This window comes from Chanodichthys erythropterus, chromosome 3, assembly GCF_024489055.1.
Source record: "Chanodichthys erythropterus isolate Z2021 chromosome 3, ASM2448905v1, whole genome shotgun sequence".
NCBI classification, from domain to species: Eukaryota; Metazoa; Chordata; class Actinopteri; order Cypriniformes; family Xenocyprididae; genus Chanodichthys; species Chanodichthys erythropterus.
The window spans coordinates 23,816,955-23,844,651 of record NC_090223.1 but is presented as its reverse complement, the minus strand read 5'-3'; the positions used below and the strand labels follow the sequence as shown (position 1 = coordinate 23,844,651).

The window sequence follows — 27,697 nt, the reverse complement described above, 5'->3', positions numbered from 1 at the left end:
TCCAGCATTGTGCTATTTGTGCAACCACCTGTGACATACAGGTTAAACCATTTAAATAATTTTCAAGAATTTCAGCAAACATAACTATGTTGTGATACAGTTGGCATGATATACTGTTGGCATGATATAAAATTACTCATGACTTCAGATAAGATACTTACCAGCATGATGGTGGGGCTCATTTGGTGATGTAATTGAATACGATGGATAAGTGAGATGATGAGGTTTAATTAGACATGCCTTTCTGTTCCTGAACAAGACAGCTATAAGAAGAACTTGACAAGGCCTTTTCTTGGAATGATTTTTTCTAGACAAACGCTGCTCCCTACAAGAGGACACATTGTTCTCTCCAAAAAGATAACTGGATGATAATGGATAGTAATCAAACTCAAAAGGTCTGGAGGAGCAGAGTAGAGGAGAAATGTGTTAAGCTACACATATTTCTTTGTGCTAGTACTTGCCATGGTCTTTGTGTAAAAGGACATCTGAATTGGCTGCATTGTGCAGAGATGCAAGTTTATTCATTCAAACATGCACCTCACTCTCAGAGGGGCAGTTACCATGATGCAGTGCAACATGGGATGCACTTATTCATATGAAGAGAACAAACTAGCTTAATAAAAAATGCTTTCCCAGAAGAGTCAAAGCTGCTCAACAAGCATGTATGGGTATCTACATACTTATAGTCAACATTAATCTAAGCAGATAAAGCTCCCTTCTTGTAAAGACAGTGGGTTCATAGTTTGCACTTTATTAAAACACTATTAAAAGAGAGACTTTAACCTCAGAATAGTGCAGATCACTACAGGCAGCACCTAATCCTATAACAAACAGCTCAGGGGAGAGTGGAAAATGCCCGCTCGCAATATCACCGCACCGCTGAGTAGATGAGAACTGCCCCCCTCCCCATCGGCCTCTTTAAAAGGCCTCCATTGTACAGGAGCCATCACCATGGCTACTGTCGACCAACTGTAAGCCTTTCAGAATTATTAGCATTCTTCCTGACTCTCGGCACTGTAGCAGAGCCCCTCGCTATTGCAGAAAACCAGCCAGATAAAAACTAACTGAACTTTCCATCTCTCTCCCCTCAAAATTAATTAAATTCGAATTACAAAAGGTTGGAGTGGAGAAGGTGAAACCTCATACTAACTAAACACCCAGGGTTTGTGTGAGGTGTATAAAGACTGTGGTGTTGCTTTTGCTCAGCAGCGATGGAAGAAACTTTCAACAACAACAACAGGATTTAATATGAATCAGCAGTGCATAGCACAGCTAACAGGGAACATTCTCAGAACTGTGTTTAACATTCTGGCAAGATAGTTATGAACAAAATGTTCTTCCAGTAACATTATTAGAATGTTCATTCAAATTCATCTGGTCTTAAATGATGTTCTCAAAACATTAACATAAAAACATTATTTATACATTGTTCATGAAACATTTCTTTAACATTTTAGTCATTTATCTACATTACTAATTGTTTCAGAATGTTTAGAGAACATTTAAAAGTAATGTTCCCATGTTTGCAAAATTATAAAAAAATGGAATGTTCTGTTAATGTAATTTTGGATGTTCAGAAAATATTAAGAAATACCATTTTCATTACTTATTAGGAACGTTAGCAAAATGTTCTTAGAACATATGTGACTCTGGACCACAAAACCAGTTACGAGTTTATTTGTAGCAATAGCCAACAATACACTGTATGGGTCAAAATTATCGTTTTTTTTCTTTTATACCAAAAATCATTAGGATATTAGGATATTTCCTACCGTAAATGTATTTCTGTGAGTGGATATGCATTGCTAAGGACTTCATCTGGACAACTTTAAAGGCGATTTTGTCAATATTTTGATTTTTTTTTGCACCCTCAGATTCCAGGTTTTAAAATAGTAGTATCTCGGCCAAATATTGTCATATTATAACAAACCATACATCAATGGAAAGCTTATTTTAGCTTTCAGCTGTTGTATAAATCTCAATTTCAAAACATTGACCCTTAATGACTGGTTTTGTGGTCCAGGTTCATATATTTTTGTTTGTTGGGATGACCTAACCGGATCCGATTTGATAAAGGAAGAAATTATAAATCTCTTAAATTTTGTCTTAACCAGACAGATGTCAGACATTCAAGAATATGCTAGATAGCTGCTTTATACAGTAGTTGAAATTGACGTCATAATTATAACTGAAATTCTGATTCCTGAATTTGGCAATGCAAACATTGGACATAATGATTGCTATTCATATCCAATAATTTTGGAAACTACTGTATAACTTAGCTGGATGTATCTGGTTTAAGCTGGTCTCCATGCCTGGCTATGCTGGTGCTCAGCTGCTTTTAACGGTTTGATCAGCAGGTCTCCCAGCCTGAACATCTAAAGAGTTGGCCAAAACCCCTCTAAAACCAGCCTGCTGAACCGGCTCTCCTCTTCTCCTCTTCTCCTCTCTTCTCCTCTCTTCTCTTCTCTTCTCTTCTCTTCTCTTCTCTTCTCTTCTCTTCTCTTCTCTTCTCTTCTCTTCTCTTCTCTTCTCTTCTCTTCTCTTCTCTTCTCTTCTCTGATGACGTGTTTACTGGCGCAAGGGTGGGACGAACTGTCACTCACATGATTCAAGTTATTTTCACTACATTGTCTCTCTATCATACAGAATGTAATAGATGTAATTTAGACGGAGACACTTATTAAGAACACCATGTAATTGTGTCCCTGGTCTCCACCCAGACAATTTAAGCTCAATTTTAGGAGGACAGGCTGGTTTCGTAACAAAGGCCCTTTACTTCTGTGGAGACTACAGTTGTGTCCCAAATGACACACTATACACTATGCACTTATGCACTATGTACTCATCCATGTAGCGCGTGAATTGTATAAGGTTATTTTGTCATTTAATATCGGAGTCTGACAGCCCCATCCCCTCCACTACGTTATTAAAGCTGGGACAGTCGAGTGCACGAAGTGTCCAACATTCCACACTTAATTTAGTGCATCATCCGGATATTTATAGTGTACTTTTTCTTTTTGGTATTTTTTCGTGTGAACACACTATTTGCACTATTTATGTTTAAAAACGTCATAGAATAGTGCATAAGTACACGAATTGGGACGCACCTTATGACTATGGAGGCTCTTGGAGACACGTTCGAAAAACAATCAGCTTAACTGGTGCTATTTATAATGCTATTAAAATGTCTTCATATATTACAGTACATTACTGCATGAAAACTCAGTCTTGCCTTTTTAATTGGACAATGCCTTGTGATTGTTCCAGGACCTATTATTACTCCAGCACAACTTACGCAACTGCATAGCCTTAATAATCATATCATTTTCTTCTCCATTAAGATTCCAGCAAGCCTTACCAACCCTTAAACACAACAAGTGAGTGTGAACCAGATTATTACTAAAAGCTGAAATCATTTATTCACCATCATGTCACTCCAACCCCATATGACTTTCTTTCTTCTGAGGAACACATTATGAGAAATGTTTTTGTTAAACATTTTTAGTTTAATTATCCTTTAGTTATCTTTTACTGGTATGCTGTTCCAACCCCATATTTTATCTTTTTGTTTATTTTAATTTTTCTGTTAAACACAAAAGAATGTAGGAACTTCTATTATACATTCATGGAAAATTGATGGCGATTTATACAGACAAGACTCAAAAACATCATAAAAGTATCTGTCCATTTGACGTGCACTTTACTTTAAGTCCTCTAAAGTCATGTATTACCATTGTTTGAGGAATCCAAATCTAAGACATTCACTGAATCATCCACTGTGACTTTCATATATCCTTCAAGTTAGCATTTTTCAAACCTGTCACATTTATAATTGCGCACAACACTGTTTTTCCCATCAATCGTGGCATGATGCATCCAAAGGCGTGAACACAATTGTGAATGAGATATGAGGGAAAGATTATCAGTAAATAAGTTAATGTTTGGTCTGTTTCTCACACAAAGCTATTATACAGTATGACTTCAGAAGTATTATCCAAAGCGAATTACATTGTATTACATGTGTGCTTTATTACCTGTTCAACTGCTCGTTAAAGCTGCAGTCTGTAAGTTTTGCCTCTTTGTCGCCATCTCTGTTTGAAATCTGCAATTGTAGTTATTTGTGGAATTATCATCTTTACGTGGGTTGTGCATTGGCACGACTCCTCAGCACAGATGAACCTAAAGTTTACTGTCAGTCACCACATCGGTGTGGATACTGTATTTCAGAATCACAGATTGTAGTCTTGGAAGTATGACAAAAATAAGAATTTTCACCGGAAAATATCATCTGAACAAGAAACATGTCTGCCACTTTTGTTCTGACCAACTGAGGAAAAAAAAACAAACAAAAAAAACAATACAATAAATCGTGCTGCCAATGCTGATTAAATCTAACGATTGCTTAGCTCGGATCACATCAAACCGTGCAAATTATTGTTATACTTTGTTCTCAAATTGTTAATGTTAACAACATCAGCATTGCGGGACTATGTGTATTTAGTGTGCATTAGATGCGTTACCTGTAGATTTCAATTTCTGTAGCCACTCTGCAGTTCGAAGTCTTTGCTTTTGACTACAGGTAAATCTCCAGCAGTCATTGATGGACCTTTCTGGATTACAATCCGCAATAAAATGATACAGTACCTACTAGCTGGGACTTGTTCTTTATGTAAACAAATGTGACATAATGATGCAAAGACTACCAGCTGCATGCTCCAATTTCCCATTAATTATAACATTATTAGAAGCTTACCGATGTGAATTGGGCTAAGGTAAGGAGACGGTTCTGAACACTGGCTGGTTATGTACTTCGATCATTTTAACCAAAAAAAGTTATGGACTGCAGCTTTAACACAAATATACAATCAGCCAATCACATGGCAGCAACTCAACACATTTAAGCATGTAGACAAGGTCGAGATATTCTGCTGAAGTTCAAAGTAAGCATCAGAATGGGGAAGAAAGTTGATTTAATTGACTTTCAATGTGGCATGGTTGTTGGTGCCATAAGGCTGGTCTATTATTCTGAGTATTTCAGAAACTGCTGATCTACTGCGATTTTCATGCACAGCCATTTCTAGGGTTTACAAAGAATGGTCCTAAAAAGAGAAACAATCCAGTGAGCGGCAGTTCTGTGGACAAAAATGTCCTGTTGATGCCAGAGGTCAGAGGAGAAAGGCCAGACTGGTTCAAGCTGATAGAAAGGCAACAGTAACTGAAATAACCACTCATTACAGGCCTGCAGAAGAGCAGCTCTGAATGCACAACACGTCGAACCTTGAAGCAGATGATGGGCTACAGCAGCAGAAGACACACCAGTGACACTCCTGTCAGCTGAGAACTGGAATCGGAGGCTACAATTTGCAGAGGTTGTGATTTCTGCTGCTACATTCAGATAGTAGGGTCTTTTTTTTCTTTTTCTTTTCTTGTTATACTTTGGACCCTTTAGCATTAAGTATGCATTGTTTAAAGGCCACAGCCTAGCTGAGTATTGTTGCTGATCATGTCCATTACTTTTCACAGTGTATCCATCTTCTGATGGCTACTTCCAGCAGGATAACACACCATGTTCCAAAACTCAAATCATCTCAAACTGGTTTCTTAAACATGACAATGAGTTTAAAGGCCTCCACAGTCACCAGATCTCAATTGGGATCCATGATTCACATCATGGATGTGCAGCAGACAAATCTGCAGCAACTGTGTGATGCTATGCATCACGTTAAAATGGACCAAAATCTCTGAGGAATGTTTCTAGCACCTTGTTGAATCTATGCCATGAAGAATTAAGGCAGTTATGAAGGAAAAAAGGGGTCCAACCTGGTACTAGCAAATGTGTACCTAATAAAGTGGCTTCTTTTGTCTTTTTCTGTATAAATTATCAACCATTTTTATTATATGGAAAAGAGCAACTTGGACATTCTTGCCAACATCTAATTTTGTGTTTCATGTAAGAAAAAAGTACAAACCCGATTCCAAAAAAGTTGGGACACTGTACAAATTGTGAATAAAAAAAGGAATGCAATAATTTACAAATCACATAAACTTATATTTTATTCACAATAGAATATATATCAAATGTTGAAAGTGAGACATTTTGAAATGTCATGCCAAATATTGGCTCATTTTGGATTTCATGAGAGCTACACATTCCAAAAAAGTTGGGACAGGTAGCAATAAGAGGCCGGAAAAGTTAAATGTACATATAAGGAACAGCTGGAGGACCAATTTGCAACATATTAGGTCAATTGGTAACATTATTGGGTATAAAAAGAGCCTCTCAGAGTGGCAGTGTCTCTCAGAAGTCAAGATGGGCAGAGGATCACCAATTCTCACAATGCTGAGGTGAAAAATAGTGGAGCAATATCAGAAAGGAGCTTCTCAGAGAAAAATTGCAAAGAGATTGAAGTTATCATCATCTACAGTGCATAATATCATCCAAAGATGCAGAGAATCTGGAACAATCTCTGTGCGTAAGGGTCAAGGCCGGAAAACCATACTGGATGCCCGTGATCTTCGGGCCCTTAGACGGCACTGCATCACATACAGGAATGCTACTGTAATGGAAATCGGTGAACACAATCCACCGTGCCATTCATCGCTGCCGGCTAAAACTCTATAGGTCAAATAAGAAGCCATATCTAAACATGATCCAGAAGCGCAGGCATTTTCTCTGGACCAAGGCTCATCTAAAATGGACTGTGGCAAAGTGGAAAACTGTTCTGTGGTCAGACAAATCAAAATTTGAACTTCTTTTTGGAAAACTGGGATGCCATGTCATCTGGACTAAAGAGGACAAGGACAACCCAAGTTGTTATCAGCGCTGAGTTCAGAAGCCTGCATCTCTGATGATATGGGGTTGCATGAGTGCGTGTGGCATGGGCAGCTTACACATCTGGAAAGGCACCATCAATGCTGAAAGGTATATCAAAGTTCTAGAACAACATATGCTCCCATCCAGACGTCGTCTCTTTCAGGGAAGACCTTGCATTTTCCAACATGACAATGCCAGACCACATACTGCATCAATTACAACATCATGGCTGCGTAGAAGGAGGATCCGGGTACTGAAATGGCCAGCCTGCAGTCCAGATCTTTCACCCATAGAAAACATTTGGCGCATCATAAAGAGGAAGATGTGACAACGAAGATCTAAGACAGTTGAGCAACTAGAAGCCTGTATTAGACAAGAATGGGACAACATTCCTATTCCTGAACTTGAGCAACTTGTCTCCTCAGTCCCCTCAGTCCCCAGACGTTTGCAGACTGTTATAAAAAGAAGAGGGGATGCCACACAGTGGTAAACATGGCCTTGTCCCAACTTTTTTGAGATGTGTTGATGCCATGAAATTTAAAATCAACTTATTTTTCCCTTAAAATTATACATTTTGTCAGTTTAAACATTTGATATGTCATCTATGTTGTATTCTGAATAAAATATTGAAATTTGAAACTTCCACATCATTGCATTCTGTTTTTATTCACAATTTGTACAGTGTCCCAACTTTTTTTGGAATCGGGTTTGTACATCAGAATGACATGCAGGTGAGTAAATGATGACAAAATATTTCTTTTGGAGAGAATTATTCCTTCAACTAAAAGAAAAAGGAAAGAAAAACACTACTGAAAGTTCAGGGGGAATGCAAGGACATACTTGAGCTCAAATCCTGATTACCCAACGGGCAGTAATAGAAATCGAACTACTTCATCTACTGTGCCTCTCTAAAAGAATGAGACCCCTTCCATCCAAGGGCTCCAACTCAACAATCAGACCTTTGTTTTAGCCAGGAGTGCTGTTGTGTATTTTGAGACCATGTGGGTTCTTCTCTAAGCTCCAGTAAAGCCCGTGCCCAAAGTGAGAGTCGAGTTGGGTTGGGCTGAGTGTGAGAGATCGCCAGGCTTCCTCATCCGCCCACAGTCAGACATCAGCCACACGGATACACGCCGCCAGAGGAAGCCAGGACTGGAACGAGCTTGCCAAGCTGCATCTGTCCACTGCCAGGGCTTCCTCTCCTGTAAATGTTAACACTTTCCCTGGAGTATAATGAGGTGGATTAGATTGAGTTTCATTGCTAAGTTGCTTGTCTGGAAAGCGGTTGTGTTGGCTGTGACGGAGGGGAATGAAGTGGGGGAACTAATTGTTTGAGGGTGTGAGAGAAGGAAGTAATCTACCTACTGGTCTCTGTGCACCTATGTTCTCTCAAAACCCAATTATCAATTTGAAGGTGATAAAAATAAGAGCCAAAAGGCACCAGTGTTGTTTTACTATCACTGATATACTATTATGGTTTTTGTTAATATTTTATTTTTATATTTTTTATTTCTATCCTAATTTTAGTTAAAGTTTTAGTAATTGTGTGTTTTTTTGTTTTGTTTTTTACTATACTCTTTCACTATACTATGACAAACACAAGCTGGGCTTAAAGAAATGGTTGTCCCCAAAAATGCCACCATTTACTCACCCTCATGTCATAATTTGAAGTCAAGTCGCCTTTATTTTTATAGCTCTTTATACAATAGAGATGGTTTCAAAGCTGTTTTACAGTGATAAACAGGAAAATAATGCTTTAATGATGCAAACATAGTTCAATTTGGCTGTAAAGCAGCTTTAAAAAGAAAATAAAACAGTGTCATTCAGTTGAAGTCAGTTCAGTGTTGATTTAGTTCTGTTGTAAAGATCATCAGTTATTAAATTAGTTTCACATTTCACACCCACATGACTTATTCCGTCTGTGGAACAAAGATATTTCAAATAATCTTGAAGCAGCTCTTTCCATTCCATAGCTGCTATTAAGTTTCAAATAGGAAAAAAAAAATAGCATTAAAGTATCAGAAAGCTTTCAAAGTAATCACCTTAAAGGGTTAGTTCACCCAAAAAAGTAAGATATTTGTAACCAAGCAGATCTCTCCCCCCAATACCATAGTATTTATTTTTCCTATTATGGTAGTCAATGGGGGCCAAGATCTGCTTGGTTACAAACATTCTTCCAAGTATCTTCCTTTGTGTTCAGCAGAACAAATAAATATATACACATTTACAACTACTTGAGGGTGAGTAAATGATGACAATTTTCACTTTTGGGTGAACTATCCCTTTAAAAGCAGTCCATATGGCCCAAGTCAGTAAAATGAAATAAACAGAACGAATCAGATTTGTGAACCGTTTCAACCGGTTTATTGAAAAGCATAGCAACAACAATAACAACAACAAAAAAAGATCTGTTCACAGATTTGGTTTTCAAATCATGAAGGTGCTTAAATTATGAGAATTTTAATTTTTGGGTGAATGATTTCTTGAATTTTTGTTGGAACAAGTCAAATATGGAAGTAGATCCTCATGCTTCTGAATGAAATGCTATGACCTGTACATGAAAAATCATTTCTAATAATGTCAATAATTTGCAATATAATTTAAAAAAAAACAAAAAAAACACTAAAAGATAAAACTAGATTGAGTAGTGATGCGTGGATCACAGTTGGCGCTGCGGCTAATCCGCCGGTCGGGTAATAAAAATTAACATTCAATTGATTGATGGGTCGCAGGTGGATGAGAGATAAATCATGAATGTTTTGATTTTAATAAAAGGCACAAACTCTCATTTGACAGTAAAACAATGAACATTTTTAAACAATGTATCTCTTCAGGGAAAATCAATAAAGGAAAACATTTACCGAGTGCAACTCCTAGTGGACATTATAGAACACATAGGAAGAAAATCTACATGAGATATTGCGTAATAATTTTTCATCGGGCACTAATTTGCAGACACAATTGCGTGGTTCAATTGGCAGCAACGGAGGCAAAACAAATCCGAGAGAATTTTCAAAAAAGGTGAATTTAAAAAAGGAAAGGAAAGGAAAGAGCGTTTTAGTGAAGTAGTTAAGTAGTTAAGTGTTGCAGTGATGGTAACAATGACATTCCAGTTTAAGTTTGAAGGGATTAAATCCTCTAAAAAAGACACCAAATTTTCCCAAAGAAGACCTTTTATTACTTTAAATAAGTTCTAAATTAATTTAAAAGCAGTGTAATATGTTAGCATATCATAACGCTGAACACTGAGAATTTGAATATCTGTAATGTGACGATCAGGTGTGGATATCTAATGACACATATTTAAAAGCGGATTCGGGTGACGTTTGAACTGATCCGCGCATCACTACTCCAGAGTTAAGGTAAGCTTAACTCTGTAGACTGGGAAATGATCATTTAAAAAATGAATCACTGAGATCAAAGACATTTTGCTTAAGAATTTAATGATGACAGGGCATATACGATTAGATGGACAACATTATCTGACAGCAGAGAGGACATAAGGACACTGGCCCTGATGTCCAGACAGAAAGCAGTGCAGAGAGGCCGTCAGGTGACATGCTTCTGTCCAGGTGAGACTGAACGGTACTATTGGGGTGAAGTCTGAAACAAACAAACAAACGAGATGACAAATGCACTAAAACCAACATAAAGGTCTTTTTTAAAGGGGTACAGTAGGTGATTTGGAGATATTATATTCCAAAAGGCTTTTTTTTGTTTTGTTTTTTAATAGATGTTGAAAAGTTCAGGAGATGAAGCAAAAACATCTCACTTTTTAATATCACTTTGTCTTTTGACAGTATTTAATATCTCTGCATGGCACAACTGAAAAAGTCTGAGATATACAAATATTAAAACTTACATTTCTTAAACAGTTTGAAGTGATTCGCTAAAATGAAGTGAATGGAACTTACAAACTTTAATGATTATTTTTTCCCCTAATGAAGTTAAAATATGAGATGCTGTTTAAAATCTCTTATCATTCTCATTCTTGCAAGGAGGGATAGCAAAATTATTTTAATTACTTTGTCTTTATGAAACCCACTGGCCAAATGAAAAGCAATGCAATATTTACAATGCTGCTTATTTTTTTAATTCTCTTATGCTCACCAAGACTGCAAATATTTGATCAAAAATACAGTAAAACAGCAATATTGTGAAATATTATTACAATTTAAAATAACTGTTTTCTAATTTAATATATTTTAAAATGCAATTTATTCCTGTGAAGAATGGAGTAATTATGCTGAAAATTCAGCTTTGCTTCACTGTCGCATGGTCCTTCAGAAATCATTCTAATATGATTTTTTAAAACTCAAGAAACACTTAATAGTATTATATTAAAAAAAGTAGTGCTGCTTCATATTTTTGTGGAACTCATGATACTTGAAGGGATTCTTTAGTGATAAAAAACTTTCAAGCATTTATTTGAAAAAGAAATCTTTTATAATATTACAAATGTCTTTAAAGGTGCAATATGTAAGAATTTTGCAGTAAAATATCCAAAAACCACTAGGCCAATGTTATATATTTTGTTCACTTGAGTACTTACAATATCCCAAATGTTTGCAACTATTTGTAAATCGTGAGAAAACTGCAATTTTAACCAAGGCTCCGGGACGTGTGAGGAGTCGCCTGTCAATTGCGTCATACCCGCGTTTCCCTCGGTTTCCGTTTTTTTTTATTTGGTAGAAACCATGGAAACACCAAAGACGCTTTAATATTTACATGTTTTAATAGACAACGGAACAACTGTTTTGATATATTTATAGACAGAAAACTAATTGTTGTTATACAGCTCAACACATTTAGTCTTATTGTTATATCTAATTTTCTAGATTTTTTTTGCAAGTACCATGCTTTACTATGACTCAGAGAAAAACACTATTTTGTCAAGTAGCTAACATAGCATAATCAGATGCAGCTTTATTTTTAGTAACAGTAATACAGCATTTTCTCCATCATACAATACGTTTTAAAATTAATTGCATGTTATTTATCAACAAAAGCATCCAGCGTTTATTAATATGATATTCTAAAATCGATCGATCTTACTGCAGTGTGTAACAGTGTCTCACAGCAGCCGCCGAGCGATTGCACAGAGTAACGTTATAACATCATTTTCAACACTCTTAAATTGATCTAATATGATAAACAGAGCTGCGTTACCTCATACTCATGACCAGAATAGCGAAAGCGGCGCCGGTGACTGTGTCATAATAAAAGTTCTGCTGCTCGTGAGGTGTGTGTTGTGCAATCGCTCCAGCGGCCTCGTTCAGCTCCATCAACACTCGCTCCTTCTCTGCTTCATACTACAGTAACGTTAATAATCACATCCATGAACATGATTTCTTCCTGAGTTCTATCCCAATTGCTTCCTCCGGCTGTAATGTGGAGACCACATGTCCCAACATTCCACGCTCAAACTTGCCATCATCAAGCCATGCCTTTGTTTTGAATAGGCCTCTAGCGACCTCTAGTGGACAGAAATCTTACATATCACACCTTTAATGACATTTTTGACCAATTTAATGCATCCTATTTATTTCTTTCAAAAAAGAGAAAAATATTACTGAACTCAAACACTGAACAGTAGTGTACACCCATATACACAAAAATGTACTGTTTTATTTTTTTAACAGTTATTCCATTGAGTGACAGCTCATCTATTTCATTGTAGCAATGGGCTGTACAAAAAAAAATCTACCTACTGATGGAGAAAGGTATATTTACCATAGACTAATTGCAAATTTTCTGGTAACTGAAGCCTAATGGTTTCCGTGTCCGATTAGAAGACCTGAACACTCACAAATGCAACACCTTGTTTTCCCAAAAGTGGATGCATAATGCTGGAAGCAGCATCTGGATGTCAGATGTTGTATGATGCAACAGCTCCCACACTACAAAATGTTCCCTCATAAAACCTCTTTAGATTCCTAAATGTGTTACCTTGGCTAACAGAGTCGGCCTTGGCACTCCCAACCAATCGCAGAGCTGATTCCTGTGGGTCCGCACAGTAGCGATGTCACTTTCCCTAAGACAGGAAACAAGAAACGACCATGAAATCAGTAGCCGAGATGAAGTTCTTCATCATGATCCTCCAATAAGCCCCTTGTCAACACTCACCAATTAGTGTCACTAAGCGAGGCCATGACATCAGCCAGCACTTGATCATCGTCAATGACATCATCGTAGGTCAAGAGCATCTCGTATACCTGGCTGGCAGTTGTCTTCCTGATCTTCGGACCCAAGAGAGACAATGGAGTCAGAATTACATCAGAAGTGCCTAGACTAAGTCTGGGCTGAAGTGGTCTGCTAATGGTCTCACCACAGGGAAGGGGTGACAGAGCAAAATCAACAGCTGCACCAAGACATTCTTCCTCACATCCCCCTGGAACTGCACCATTCCACAGAACCTGCGTGAAAGACGGGGTGTCAATCAGAAGGGCTGCACAAAAGTGCACTTGATTATCGATCGACAGATTGGTCGATGCCAATATCTTAGGCAGTAGTGATTTAAAAGCACACTTCAGAGGATCTCACAGATGGATTCACCAAAGATTGTGAGGTTTGTGAAATTAAAAGTTTATTTGATATCGAAATAAATTGAGACGGGGTGAATTCAAGTTGATTGGGAGACTTTTTTCCCAGACATCTCAATGTCAAAAAAAGTGTCTCAGTCAACCTGAATTCCCCCTATATGAGAAAGTATTATAGAGTTTACTTTTCAGCTACTACTAATAAATGCTTTTTTCATATAATATTCGCTAATATATATTTTTGAACTGTTAAACAAAGACAGTGAACTAATGAAGCTGGAGAATGAAAACTCCTGTGCATCTGCTCAAAGGAGCAGCATTCTCAGTGCCGTCAAAATAAAAGTCCTGGCGCTGTCTAAATAAACACTACTGACACTTATCGGGCAGACAGAAAAAATTACCGGCCGATGTCGATAATTAAAAGAATGTTGATTTTCTTTTCAACCTGGCAATCATGTGTATACGCTCTCTCTTCTCTGAGAAAAAGCGCAGATGATGATCTGAAAACACCAGCAAACATGTACAGTAAGTTGGAGTTTAGTGATCTCCACTGGAATATTTAGTCAAAATGAAAGTGTAATACAGCCGGTTGGTTTTCTTTCACACGGTCAGTTTACTGCGGCAAAATCTGCAAGCAAACTTCAGTGATGAACTGTAATAAATCCAAACATAAATCTTGACTATATTGTTTGTGATCTTGATCGATTGTTTCTAAATAAATACACACAACTTCTGTGCCACAATACAAATTCATTTTTGTTGATGTTTTAATAGAAAAACAATCTAATTTGGAATTGTTGGGAGTTAATATTAGGGAGTTAATCACTGTTTTACCAGTTTTGTACCAGTTTTCATAATGTAAAGAGTGTGTTTATGTTATTTATGTGATACGTATAATATATTAGGAAACTAAATAAACCATTCAAGTTGATGTTCGTGAAAGTACAATAATTGTGATGAAATGTAAAAAAAAAAAAAAGAAAAAAAAAGAAAAAAAAAAAAGTGATTGTCATTTTTAAGGAAAATAATCATGACTATCAGTTAAAGGATTAGCTCACTTCAAAATGAAAATTTCCTGATAATTTACTCACCTCATGTTATTCAGGTTGTATATATATATATATATATATATATATATATATATATATACACACATATATATATACACACACATACATATACATATACATATATTATATACATATATTAACCACAAATGCTTGTCTTGTACTATCTCTGTGATGCACCACGCATTACGTAATCATGTTGGAAAGGTCACGTGTGAAATAGGTGGAAGTACTGTGGTAGGGCGAAAAACTCCATCTCATTGTCTCCTCCAACTTTAAAATCATCCGCCATCGTTACTTTACCCCTTTTATGTCAAGGGCATTTGACTTGGTCTTTGCACATTTGTTTTTTAGACACTGGATTGGTACTTTCGCCTACGTCACATGTGACCTTTCCAACGTGATTACATAATGCGTGGCGCATTGCAGAGCTAGTGCAAGACGAGCATTTGTGGTTAAAAGTATATACATTTTCTTTTTTTTCTTTTGAAAATGACTGATGGTTTCTCTAGATAGACACTTATTCCTCCTCTGGGATCGTGTAGAGCTCTTTGAAGCTGCACTGAAACTGCAAATTTGGACCTTCAACCCATTGAACCCCAGTGGAGTCCACTATATGGAGAAGAAATCCTGGAATGTTTTCCTCTAAACTCACAATTTCTTTTCGACTAAAAGAAAGAAAGACATGAGCATCTTGGATGACATGGGGGTGAGTAAATTATCAGGAAATTTTAATTCTGAAGTGAACTAATCCTTTAACCATTATCATGCAGCCCTACCAATCAGAGAGAGAGAGAGAGAGAGTGCTCAGAAAAAATGAACAATCACAAGACAGATCACACTAAAACATCACAAATTAAACTTTTTCAAGAGATTGCATTTCAAGAACTTGAACTTTAATTTCAAGGAACTAGATTTCTCCATTTCCACATCCTTAAGGCCAATTCACACTTCGTCTCGTTTTCGGTTCAGTGTGTTACCACTGTTGGGGTCGGTTGGAACTTAATTTTGCCAAATGAACATGTTGAAACGGAATTAGAATGTCTGAGAAGTGACGTGCTGTAATCTGATGAATATCGGTGTTAGTCTGTCAGAGCAGTGTGAATTGGCTTTTATTTGACCCATATATCCACAAGAGTGTTGGAAATTCAACTACACTTACACAGCTATACATGACAACAACTTCTGGACATCTTTGGACTTCTTGATTTCCTCCTTACAGAGCGACAGCAGCTCTACACAAAAAGGATGGCTGAAAACAAAACAAAAAAATGACATCGAATTAAAACAAACCAACACAAATATTCATCCTGTCTCCCTGTTTCAACACATGACTTGGCCGGGCTCATCTTAAGTTCTCCCAAAGGTTCCCTGTGTGAGTCCTTTCTGTGTATTTCTGTCATGATATCATCTCTCCTGCCGAGCTCTGGATGGTTTGTGTATCTGAGCCAAGGGAGGCAGTAATATACGCTGGGCTTTCCCACGCTCACCTCTCCTCGCTGGTGAAGAGTTCAAAACAGCCGTTAGCAAGAATTTGGTCCACCATCTTCAGCAAAGGTATAGAAACCCTGTGGGTGAATCAAAATATATCAAAATATATAGTATAAATACAAAATAAAATCATATAATTTGGTTCGCAGCCTCCAAGTGAAAAAAAAGGCAAATACGGAAGAGGATTAGGGCCAAGCAATAATAAAAAAATAAAACCATCTTGAGATTAAATTACGAGAAAAAGGTCGAGATAAAATGTTGAGAAAAAACTCGTTAAATTACGAGAAAAAAATGGTTAAATTTCGAGAAAAAAGTTGAGATAAAATGTTGAGAATAAAGTCATTAAATTATGAGAGAAAAGTCGTTAAATTACGAGTACGAGAACAAGTTTTTTCTCGTAATTTAATGAGTTTATTCTCAACATTTTATTTCGACCTTTTTCTCGAAATTTAACTTTAATCTCGAGATGGTTTTATTTTTTTATTATTGCTTGGCCCTAATCCTCTTCCGTAGGCAAAAGTAAACATTACCATATTATTTAATATAGAAAGCATTTTCTTTGTAGTAGTTGTTGAATTTACAAACATATACAACATTACCATGATGCCAAGTTACTGATACTGTGATATAAGATTTCACCTCTTTCTCCCTGCATTTGTATGACATATGCAGCTGTTCTGTGGCTATGTTGTGTTTTGCAGTGCAGTTGTACCTGTCATTGCGCAGGTTATCTCTGAAGATTCGTAACAATGTGTCTCCAAACTGCTGAAGCGCTGCAGCATCCTGCTGAATGCCCTTCAGGTACTCGAATAAAGACTGAGAGGAAAAACGCACCTGCAGACAAAAAAAAGTTTCCACTTGCGAGAGACTCATATTAAAATGGTTAAAATTCTATTTATTAATTATTATTTGTAATTGATTTAACTATATTTATTCATTATACACTGCCCAGCCAAAAAAGTTTGGCAATTTGGATTTAAATAGGCAAATACTTAAAGAGTCTATAACTAGAAAATTATTCTTTAAATTCTAAATGATGGCGTGTGTAGCTTTTCATTTCTTAAACAGCCATGTAGGAAGACACATCATGGCCATATTCCAGGATAACATGATTTGTGCTCAAATTGTGAAAGAATGGTTGGGAGGGAGCATGAAGAATCATTTTCACACATGAATTGGCACCTCTGAGACGCATCAATTATTGGTCAAGATCTTGTGTTGACAATGCAAGAGGTGAGCACTCTGTAAAGTCTACTCCAGGACATCCCAAAGACTTTCAATGAATTTACACCTCGGGTCTGGACTCCGAGGTGCCATGATCCCTCCCAACCATGCTTGTAAAAGTGTATTTAAAAAGCTAAACTAGTTGGTCTTGCATTTACATATAGAACTTCTAAGAGTTTTAATTCACTTAAAAGGCACCAAACAAGCCAGGGCTAGTTCAACAATAACTTGTTTTATGTGACTACGCATGAGATAATGATAAACTTTAAAGCATGTGATACACTGCACCTCACAACTGCATTGTGGCATTTAAGACACAAAGGGAATAACGTTGGTTGGTTGCTTTCTTTAAGATTTTGTAAAATAACAAAAGATTTTCCAGCCTCTTTGTATTTGACTGTTACACTTATCTGAAGGTCTTACTGTAACTGTTCAGTTGCACAATTCATTTTGTAAACTTGCATTTTCATAGTATATATGATGCTGAATACATGTGCTCTCCTTGTCATTTTTATGGCATTTATATGTGTATGTAAAGTTTTGTCTTGCATATGCTTTTGTAAACACAAGTATTAATTCCTGAATAATGATTAAATATAGTTTTTTAATAGCTAGAGTGTGGAATGTTTTGTTTTGTTTGGATTTCTCAGTTTCCAAACTCACACCCCATTGCTTGAGTATTTCTATGTCAAAAAAACACATTTCAGCTTATATATATATATATGTATATTTTTTTGTGGATTGATCCAATCAAGATGCATTGCGATCACATCACAGTCTGAAGCCAGATCTTTTCTTCTACACTGTTGTACAACCAAACATAGTCTACGCCTCAAACGTCACACCCACAGACCGCTGGATGAATGTCTGCTGCATAAAGTACACAAAATAGGAAACGCTTCAGGTGTTTCAAAGTCATCATCTAATTGGTTGAATTCTCCAGGTTTTCCGGAAGACGTGCATGTCACATACTTTAACGGTCTACCTGGAAACAAAGCCGTCGTGATGCCAAACCCCCTCATGGAAAAAGAAAGCAGTCATGATGCCAAACCCCCTCGTGGAAAAAGAAAGCCGTCGTGATGCCAAACCCCCTCATGGAAAAAGAAAGCTGCCGTGATGCCAAACCCCCTCGTGGAAAAAGAAAGCCGTCATGATGCCAAACCCCCTCATGGAAAAAGAAAGCTGTCGTGATGCCAAACCACATTATGGAAAAAGAAAGCTGTCGTGTTTACAACTGTGACAATCAGCAAATATCAGTATCAACTAAACGCTGGAATTTCAAAAGTATGTAAAGTTCACGGCACCATTGTTGCAGTAAATGAGTAATTTATTCAGTGCAAGCCAGTCGGTTATCGTAGAGGCATTGAATTTATACTTTCATGCCCCTAAACATGACACAGAACAAAACAAACTGACTGGTGGCTTTACATGTTGTTCAGATGTCGTCTTGGGAGGTGCTTGGCGCTGCGATGGAGTCCAGACCTTTTGCCATCAGTCTGAAGGTCTGGCTACACAAGACTAACCCAAGTGTAACAGATTAAAAAGAGAAAAAGTAGGGAAGGGACTTGGATTTATGCATCGATTGTTGATTGGATTTTGAGTTGTGGTCAAATCAACACAAAAGTGGAGTAAGAGGAGCATCAACTTTACTGGTTTAACTGGGTTAAAAGGGTTTAAATGATTGGAGAAGACCTGTATTCGCCACCAGAGAGCTCAGACACCATTTACTCAGAAAGTTATAAATAGGCAGATTGATTTTTAATTTCATCTCAATTCAGACAGTCTGTGATTCAGTGTAAGTCATGTCAAGTAATGGAACTTGGGAGCTTAATGTATGAGACAGCATGTTCCTATATTTTCATAGAGAAAACATGTAATAATCAGCAGAGAAAGCAGCACTTTCGCTCCACATCTTGAACATTTACCCACAACTCTCTGTGAGAGGGGTCAGATGGTGCATGATTATGTAAGGTATCAGTCCGAACTCCTGCTGTCCAAAGGGAGCTGAGATTCAGAGAGAAGCTCAATCATTCAGTGTTGAGCCTGTGAGAACTGCTCATTTATCCAGCAGTTTTGGCTCAGAGAGATCACCCAGTTCCAGGCTGAAGGTGAGAGTGTAACCTCTACCGTGGCTCTAATCAAAAAAGAGGGGTAGGAAAACTCTGCCGCTTCTAATGGGGGACTCATTTATAGGTCCAGTTGGCAGATGAGTTGACGTTTACTATGCTCAAAGCTCCCATTCAAGGCCTTTACATAATTTTTTTCTTCATCAACAAACACTGATGGCTATAAATAACAAAAGGGCTTAAAAATCATGCTCAAAGATGATGTCCCAACAGCCACTGGAGCAGAGGCAGTGAGCCTAAAACACTAAGAAAATGGGATGGAGAAAGAATAATTTATATATACCAGACTTTAGATATAGAAATAAGAATTTAAGCCTTAAATAACCTTGCCATTTTATATTTATTTGATAACTGCCTGAATGTTTTAACACTACATTAGTTAGTTGCACTACATGACTTTGTTTGTATGTTTGAATTACATTTTCAATCAAATACATTCATTTGTTATTAAAGGTGCCCTCGAATGAAAAATTGAATTTATCTTGGCATAGACAAATAACAAGAGTTCAGTACATGGAAATGACATAAAGTGAGTCTCAAACTCCATTGTTTCCTCCTTCTTATATAAATCTCATTTGTTTAAAAGACCTCCGAAGAACAGGCGAATGTCAACATAACACCGACTGTTACGTAACAGTCGGGATCATTAATATGTTTGCCCCCAATATTTGCATATGCCAGCCCATGTTCCCAACATTATGAAAGGCATTAGACAAGGGCAAAACGTCTGGATCTGTGCACAGCTGAATCAACAGACTAGGTAAGCAAGCAAGAACAATAGCGAAAAAATGCCAGATGGAGCAATAATAACTGACATGATCCATGATATCATGATATTTTTAGTGAAATTTGTGAATTGTCTTTCTAAATGTTTCGTTAGCATGTTGCTAATGTACTGTTAAATGTGCTTAAAGTTACCATCGTTTCTTACTGTATTCACGGAGACAAGAGCAGTCGCTATTTTCATTATTAAACACTTGCAGTCTGTATAATTCATAAACACAACTTCATTCTTTATAAATCTCTCCAACAGTGTAGCATTAGCGTTAGCCACGGAGCACAGCCTCAAATTCATTCAGAATCAAATGTAAACGATATAACAGTATACAATACTCACATAATCCGACGCATGCATGACGAACATTTTGTAAAGATCCATTTGAGGGTTATATTAGCTGTGTAAACTTTGTTTATGCACTGTTCAAAGCGAGCGCGAGCTCCGTGGGCATGGAGCACGAGAATTAAAGGGCCAGTAGCCCTGAATCGGCTCATTTATAATGATGCCCCAAAATAGGCAGTTAAAAAAATGAATTAAAAAAAAAATCTATGGGGTATTCTGATCTGAAACTTCACAGACAAATTCAGGGGACATCTCAGACTTATATTACATCTTTTTTTAAAAAGGGCACCTTTAAATGTTATCAAATGTTACTAATGTTCTAAACCCAAAATGAGCCGGAATAATAGTGATATTCTTTAGAAACACAAACATTACCAATGAAAAATTGGGTGTCAATAATAATTTTTTTTTTTTTTTTTCTTGTTTAGTTTCCACAAAAACATGAAGCAGCAAGGTGTAAATGTTTTTAGCACTGACAATAATAAGAAATGTTTCTTGAGCAGCAACATAATGATTTCTGAAGAATCATGTGACACTTAAGACTGGAGTAATGATACTGAAAATCCAGCTTTGCATCACAGGAAAATAAGTACAGGAAGAAAGAACATGCTAATAAAAAAACAGCATTATAGAGAAAAAAAGAAAGGAAAAGATCAAGTGTATGAGAGCTGATGAGCTGAAGATCCCTCCAGGGGCTCTCATTCACCACCGAAAGCATTAGTGCAAATGCAAAATCACATAGTGCCAATCCCACTTGCTCCGTTCCAGCTAAATTTGTTTTGAACAAAGCCTGGCCCACTGGAGGAGCTGTGGTTTTGCCTCTAAGCCGTTTACACCCTGTGCACTTTGAGGCCAGGATGGGCACAGACTTGCATTTGTGGCAAAATGTCAGTTTATTCAAACACATGTCAGAAATTTTCTTAAAACACCAAAGCATTTCAACACCAGCTTATTTTTGAAAACCCAAAATAACCGACCGCTTTTGTGTTGCAATTCTTGCAAATCTGAAATGAAGCAAGGAAAAGTAAAACTACATGGTCTAATAGTCTCAATTTCCCTGAAACTATTCACACTCCTGACCGCGGTCATCATAGACAGACTCTCTGGAGAACAGAGTGTCGACGGCTCCCTCTGTTGGTCGCTTTTGTGTCTCTTCTCACCATGCAATATATTCTAATTGAACCGTTTCTCAACTTACTAACCCATTGTGTTTTTCCACGCATTGTTATTCTGATGGCTCTGGTCTGGTTATGTGGTAGATTTATTTTCAATCAAGGGTCCGTGAATCCATTCCATGGGGTCAAAGGGGTAGAAACAGATTTCTATACTTATATTAATATATTTTATATTTATATAAAATATAATTTTTATATATCTAAAAAAATTATACTTATCCAGCAAGGATGGATTAAACTAATCAAAAAATGACAGTAAATACATTTAAAATGTTACAAAAAATATATTTAAAATAAATGCTGATATTTTATATTTAATCAAACAATCCTGAAAAAAAAGTATCGTTTCCACAAAAAATATAATGCAGCAAAACTGTTTTCAATGTTGATAAAAATAAGAAATGTTTACTGAGCTGCAAATTAACACAGAATCATGTGACACTGAAGACTGGAGTAATGATGCAGAAAATTTAGCTTTGATCACAGGAATAAATTACATTTTTAAATATATTCAAATAGAAAACAGTTATTTTAAATTGTAATAATATTTTACAATATTACTGTTTTTACTGTATTACTGATGAGAATTGACATATCAACTTATTGTACATAAAGCAGTATTTTCTTCCATTTTCACTTTTTAGAATGAACAACTAATTATTTAATTACTTATTTGTTAAACTTTATGCAATGTAGTAATGTTGATTATTGTTCAGTATACTGTCAACTGATTAAATTTTTTAATTAACTTTAACCTAATAAATTATATATGGTTGGTAACACTTTACAATAAGGTTCATTACTTAACATTATTTAACATGAACTGCACTTCTAAAGCATTTATTAATCTTTGTTACTGTTAATTTCAACATTTACTAATATATTATTAAAATCAAGAGTTGTTTTTGTTAACATTAGCTTATGCATTATTATCTAACATGAACAAACAATGAACTGCTGTATTTTTATTTACTAACATTAAAAAAGATTAACAAATGTATTGTTCATTGTTAATTCATGTAATAGATAATACATTAACTAATGTTAACAAATGAATCTTATTGTAAAGTGGGTAACACTTTATTTTACAGTGTCATTGTTACATGTTACATGCATATACTATAGCAATACATATAAATTATACATATTTATATGCAAATAACCTTAAACCAAACCAACCCTAATCCTAACCCTAGAGTAAGTACATGTAGTTATTTAATAGTCAGTATTTAAATGTATAATTACAGTGTAACAAAGACACCAAGTGTTACAGTCTCATTTATTACCATTAGTTAATGCATTAACTAATGTGAACTAATAACGAGCAACAATTTTTTCTGTATTTATTAATTGTTAATATTAGTTAATGAAATGTTCATGTTAGTTCACAGTCCATTAACTATAACAGATACAACTTTTGATCTTAAAAATGTATTAGTTTAAGAATAATAAATGCTGTAGAAGTATTTTTCATTGTTAGTTCATGTCAACTAATGTATTAAACTATTGTTAACAAATCAAACCTTATTCTAAAAGTATTTACTTCTAAATCTACAGCTCTAAATTGATGTTTAAAAGTACAACTGATTTTTTATTTGATTTTTTTCACTGTTTTAACCTTTAGAAAGGTTAAAATCCCCCGTTTTTTTGTTTTTTAAAAACATTATACTTTAAGCCTCTCAAGGGAAAAAGAGGCGGCTGAGGGTGAATTGTGTTTTAATGGTTGTGTTTATATGGTGACCTACTGTAGATTCGGTGAGGCCACCCACAGACACGGAGAGGCCCAGGAGCGTGTGGTACTGGTACTGAGGCAGACGCAGCAGCTGCATGATGTGAGGAAAGGCTTGTGATGCGGCGTTCCAGTTGAGGGACTTTCCTGTCTCTCTAGGGTACATGTCAAAAAACACCAGAGGTCAGGGATAAAAACAAATGAAGCATTAGGGATGGGACTTTTATTGAACTTCAGCTAAAATTGTAAGCAATAAAAATAAAAAGATGTGCTTTCCAGAAACTTCAATGCAAAAGTGCACCTCCCAAATTTAATGACATAATGTAAGCAGTGTTAATTCCTGACGCATCTGTTGCACGCAAATCAACTAAGAAACTTAAACTAGTATCTAGGCCAAAAAATGCATTAATTTTCATTTCAGAACAGCTCTTAATGATTGAACACATGCCTTGCAATATCTGAAGGCAAAGTTTTTTCTACAATTCTACTAGCACTTGTTAATACAATTTTTCCCCCCACGGTTTAATGTAGTGTTTGTAATAAGACCATAAACACTAAAATAGTATATAATGTAGTACATAAGCCAAAAAAATATTCTAAAATTATTGCTGTAACTGACCAAAAGAACATCCTGATTCCAAAAACTTTTTACCAAAACCAAAATTAAAGCTTTCATTTAGCTGAAAACTGAAACTAAAGTTTATTTAAAAATCAATAAATTAATCACATTTATATAATAAATCAACCCACAAATAAAAAAAAAAAAGTGTAAAAAAATCTCAACTGCAAACAAGGCATTTTTTACACAAACTTTTTAATGATTTGTTGCTGAAATATAAACAGGTGGGTGTACTAAAAACTTAATAAAAGATTTATTCAAACATACAATTTGAATGCTTCTCTTCAGGACAAATTTTTTTCAATCTAATGAGTTTAGTAAAAAAGAATAGCTTTCCTGAGGTAAATGTTACGTTACATGACAATGATCACAAGTTTGTTTTATTTTATTGACGTCTTTCCACGATTGAAACAATGATTGAGCGATTACATGAGACATGACATTTCAGTAAGTTGTATTGTATCTTTCAACATACCTTCTGATGTTCATGTTTATTTGGTGCTATAACTAGTAGTAAAGAGGAAGCGATGATTGGTTCATGTTCTGCTTGAAGTGAGGCACTAAAACGATTCGTCACACCAAATTACAGACCATCAAAATGACATTATTGCTCGGCTTTCGTAATAAAATTGACTTTGTTTTATCTCAAAAGTAAAGCACAAAACTTGTCCCAATTATTGAACGGTAGAAGTGCTTCAAATGAATACAGCATAGACTAAAAGATTGTGGTTCATTAAAGTGAAGAAAAAAAAAATGACAAATCGATATTGTCAACCCAGTCCTAAGGTCCACACAGTTGACATTTTTAACTACCTGTATTATTCACATGGTCTATTATTCATGGTGTACACAACATAGACACGGACAAAGTCAAAATGTGCTATCAATTAAACATCAAAGTTGATCTCAGCCCTCCAAAACTGTTTCAGTCGAAACTGAAAATTTATTTTCAGCTGCCAAAATTTCAGTGCATCACAACTCAGTCAAGTTTTTCAATGAAACTGACGAGTTAAAACAAACAATTTAGGCAAAAACACTACATGTGACTGCACGGAAACGGTGACTGAGAATTGCACTTTTTTAGCGAGTGCTTTTGTGGATGCATCAAGTGTAAACTATGTTTTGGTCATATCGGTTTATTTCGCTTGCTACATTCCGAATGGGTAAACAAACGTAGCACTAGCCCGCAAAAGTAGGCTTTGTACAAAAAAATAAATATGGCGAAAAAAAGTAATGATGGAAATGAAATCAGAGATATTCATTTTGTTTGTCTTGACCCAAGGATTCCAATGATATAAAACAGTTGAGACGAACGTTCTAGTAGTTACGAGCGATTTTGCAGTTTTTTTTGTCACTGTGGCGCCCCCTATAGGGTGGTCAGTGCACCTGAGTAGCGAGCAATAGTACTACCATTTTCAAGTTTCACATATCTAACATATCAGCTTAGGGAAGAAAAATTAGAATAATAATAATAAATATAGCTGCAAGCAGCAATTATCGGGGGTTCAAGCACATACACGTACATTTTCGCAAAAAACACAAATATGGCGATTTGTGAGCAAGCAGTAGGTCTGTTTGTAAAACTGGACTATATTAACGTTCCCAAGCCGGTGTGGCACTCACGGAGGGAAGATGCTCAGTAGCTCCTCCCGGTGGGGAATGTGAGGTATTGCGGGCTCCGTGCTATGAAGCAGACGCAGGAAAACGGTGCCAGCATGGGCTCGGTATCGGTCGATCTTCTCCGCAGCCTGCTGGGCCAGGCAACACATCATACGCTGAACACTACAGAAAATGAGAAAAAAATATTTGTGAGCAGTCTGCAATGTGCACTTGGTTGACTCTGACTGAAGTTAAGGGAGACTGGTAGTGCCTCACAGGTCAGAGGAGAGGAGCTCTGGAGCAGACGCCACCACCAGTAGGGTCACATCCATGAGACTGCTCATTGCTGCCGCCCTCACCCTGAAACGGAAAGAGAATGAAGAGTCAGAGCTACAATGTGACTGTCAGAGAACCACAATCACACAAAAGATGCTTCAAATATTTATCATGCTGAGGTTTTGCTATGCCTGGAGGCACCTGTGGGGAATGTGAGGAATGCATCACTCATGGGGCAGGCCGGGGGGCAGTGGAACACAATAAACATGTTCAGTGTTATATTTTTAGGCAATATAATGTAGAATTGCAATATCTGCCACTTCCAAGTTTAAATTCCAGACAAATTAAGTAAAATTTAAAATGGGCAAAATTAAGTGAAAGTTAAAATTTAAAAGCTAAATTAATTAAATTAGTATATTAGGGCTATACATAATTATTTACATTAAATGACAAATAAATAGCCAAATAATAAGATACATTGAAAGACACTTAAAAACATTTTTAATTCAAATTATCTTCTTGCTTAAATTTTAATGCATTATTTTACCACTGATCTAAAAAAAACAAAACTAAATGACTACATTACACAGATTCAACTTATCATTATTATATAATGAAGATATAAAGAAGAAATTACCCAAGATTATATTGTGTTATAATAATAATAATTATAATAATACATTTTATTTCGAATGCACTTTTCTTAAACTCAAAGCACTAATGGAATGCATTATGAATGAGTTACTATACAATAATAATAATAATAATTTTTATTTTATTAAATAATAAAATAAATAAATAGTATAGCAATACTACTGTACTTCAAAATAAAATATTTTAATAAATAATAATACTTATTATTAAAATATTTTCATTTCACTAAATTGTAATTAAACAAATAAAGAAATGTATTACTATAGTAATTATATTGTACAGTAAAATAAAAGTTTTTAATAAGTAAATATTATTATTATTATTATTATTAAGTTTTCATTTTTATTATCATTAAAATATTTTTATTTTATTAAATTATAATAATTAAACAAACCAACAAAGAAATGTATTACTATAGTAATACTATTGTATTGTAAAATAAAAAAAGTATTTAAATAAAATTAATAATACATTTATTTTACAGAGCAACAGTAATATTACATGACTAATAGCTTAATAATAGCTTACAATTATAGCTGTCTTCATTTCTTTGCTTTTAAACATTAAACCACAGAGCTTGTATTTTTGGCAGAAAACCACAGGAAGACCTTTTTGTTCATAATGTAAAAGATGGAGTTCAAGTAGAACAGCATTTACTGTGAACCAAGGCAGTACCTTTATTTTGAGTTTTGAGTACCATGATAGCACTACTGCACTTGTATACTGTGCAACACAAGCATGCACCTCCAAGGTGGCATGTGAACTTACCAGGCCCCTACGTCCCCTCTGCTGTCCGTGCTGTAATCGTTCATACAGCCCAGCAAAGCTTCGTACACAGGCCTTATGTTGCCCTCACACAGGACACGATCCGGACTTCCTTGCGCACACACTCCTACAGCTACACACACCCTGAGAAGACGAGAAAGCACAGGAGACATGGACATGCAATGGGACAAGATGGGACAAAGCAGTGAAACTAGACGTGAATTTCAGGTCCTGCAGGAAGGAGCAGGCGTTGACCATACTGGCTCACGCTAAGCTCAGGCAGACTGGTTCTTCAAGCGCAGGAGACAGGAGAAGGTGTTACTCACTGAGACATGGCTGTGGCCGCATCCCTCCTGGCTTCGGTTCGACTCTCCTGTTTCTGCGCAACTCTGCAGGCAGCCTGGAGCCCAGGCAAGATCTAGGGAACACGTAAGAGTATGTACACTCAGCCTAATGGTTCAGATACAGACTTGAGCTGAAAACAAGAGGCATTATATGA

At 36.1% G+C, this 27,697-nt stretch overlaps 1 protein-coding gene across 1 annotated transcript in view; it reads right to left on the bottom strand.

The window, feature by feature from the left end:
• Positions 1 to 10,240: 10,240 nt before the first annotated feature.
• tbcd (tubulin folding cofactor D) overlaps positions 10,241 to 27,697 on the bottom strand; it is a 46,184-nt gene continuing 28,727 nt past the window's right edge. The window contains exons 28-39 of the mRNA XM_067381432.1: positions 27,525 to 27,616; positions 27,202 to 27,342; positions 25,780 to 25,863; positions 25,528 to 25,686; positions 23,302 to 23,440; positions 16,624 to 16,745; positions 15,911 to 15,988; positions 15,583 to 15,672; positions 13,143 to 13,230; positions 12,941 to 13,053; positions 12,764 to 12,848; positions 10,241 to 10,417 (exon numbers count right to left, since the gene is read on the bottom strand). Coding sequence (XP_067237533.1) covers positions 10,403 to 10,417; positions 12,764 to 12,848; positions 12,941 to 13,053; positions 13,143 to 13,230; positions 15,583 to 15,672; positions 15,911 to 15,988; positions 16,624 to 16,745; positions 23,302 to 23,440; positions 25,528 to 25,686; positions 25,780 to 25,863; positions 27,202 to 27,342; positions 27,525 to 27,616 — 1,206 coding nt within the window. The 3' untranslated portion in view covers positions 10,241 to 10,402. The remainder of the gene's footprint in view (positions 10,418 to 12,763; positions 12,849 to 12,940; positions 13,054 to 13,142; positions 13,231 to 15,582; positions 15,673 to 15,910; positions 15,989 to 16,623; positions 16,746 to 23,301; positions 23,441 to 25,527; positions 25,687 to 25,779; positions 25,864 to 27,201; positions 27,343 to 27,524; positions 27,617 to 27,697) is intronic.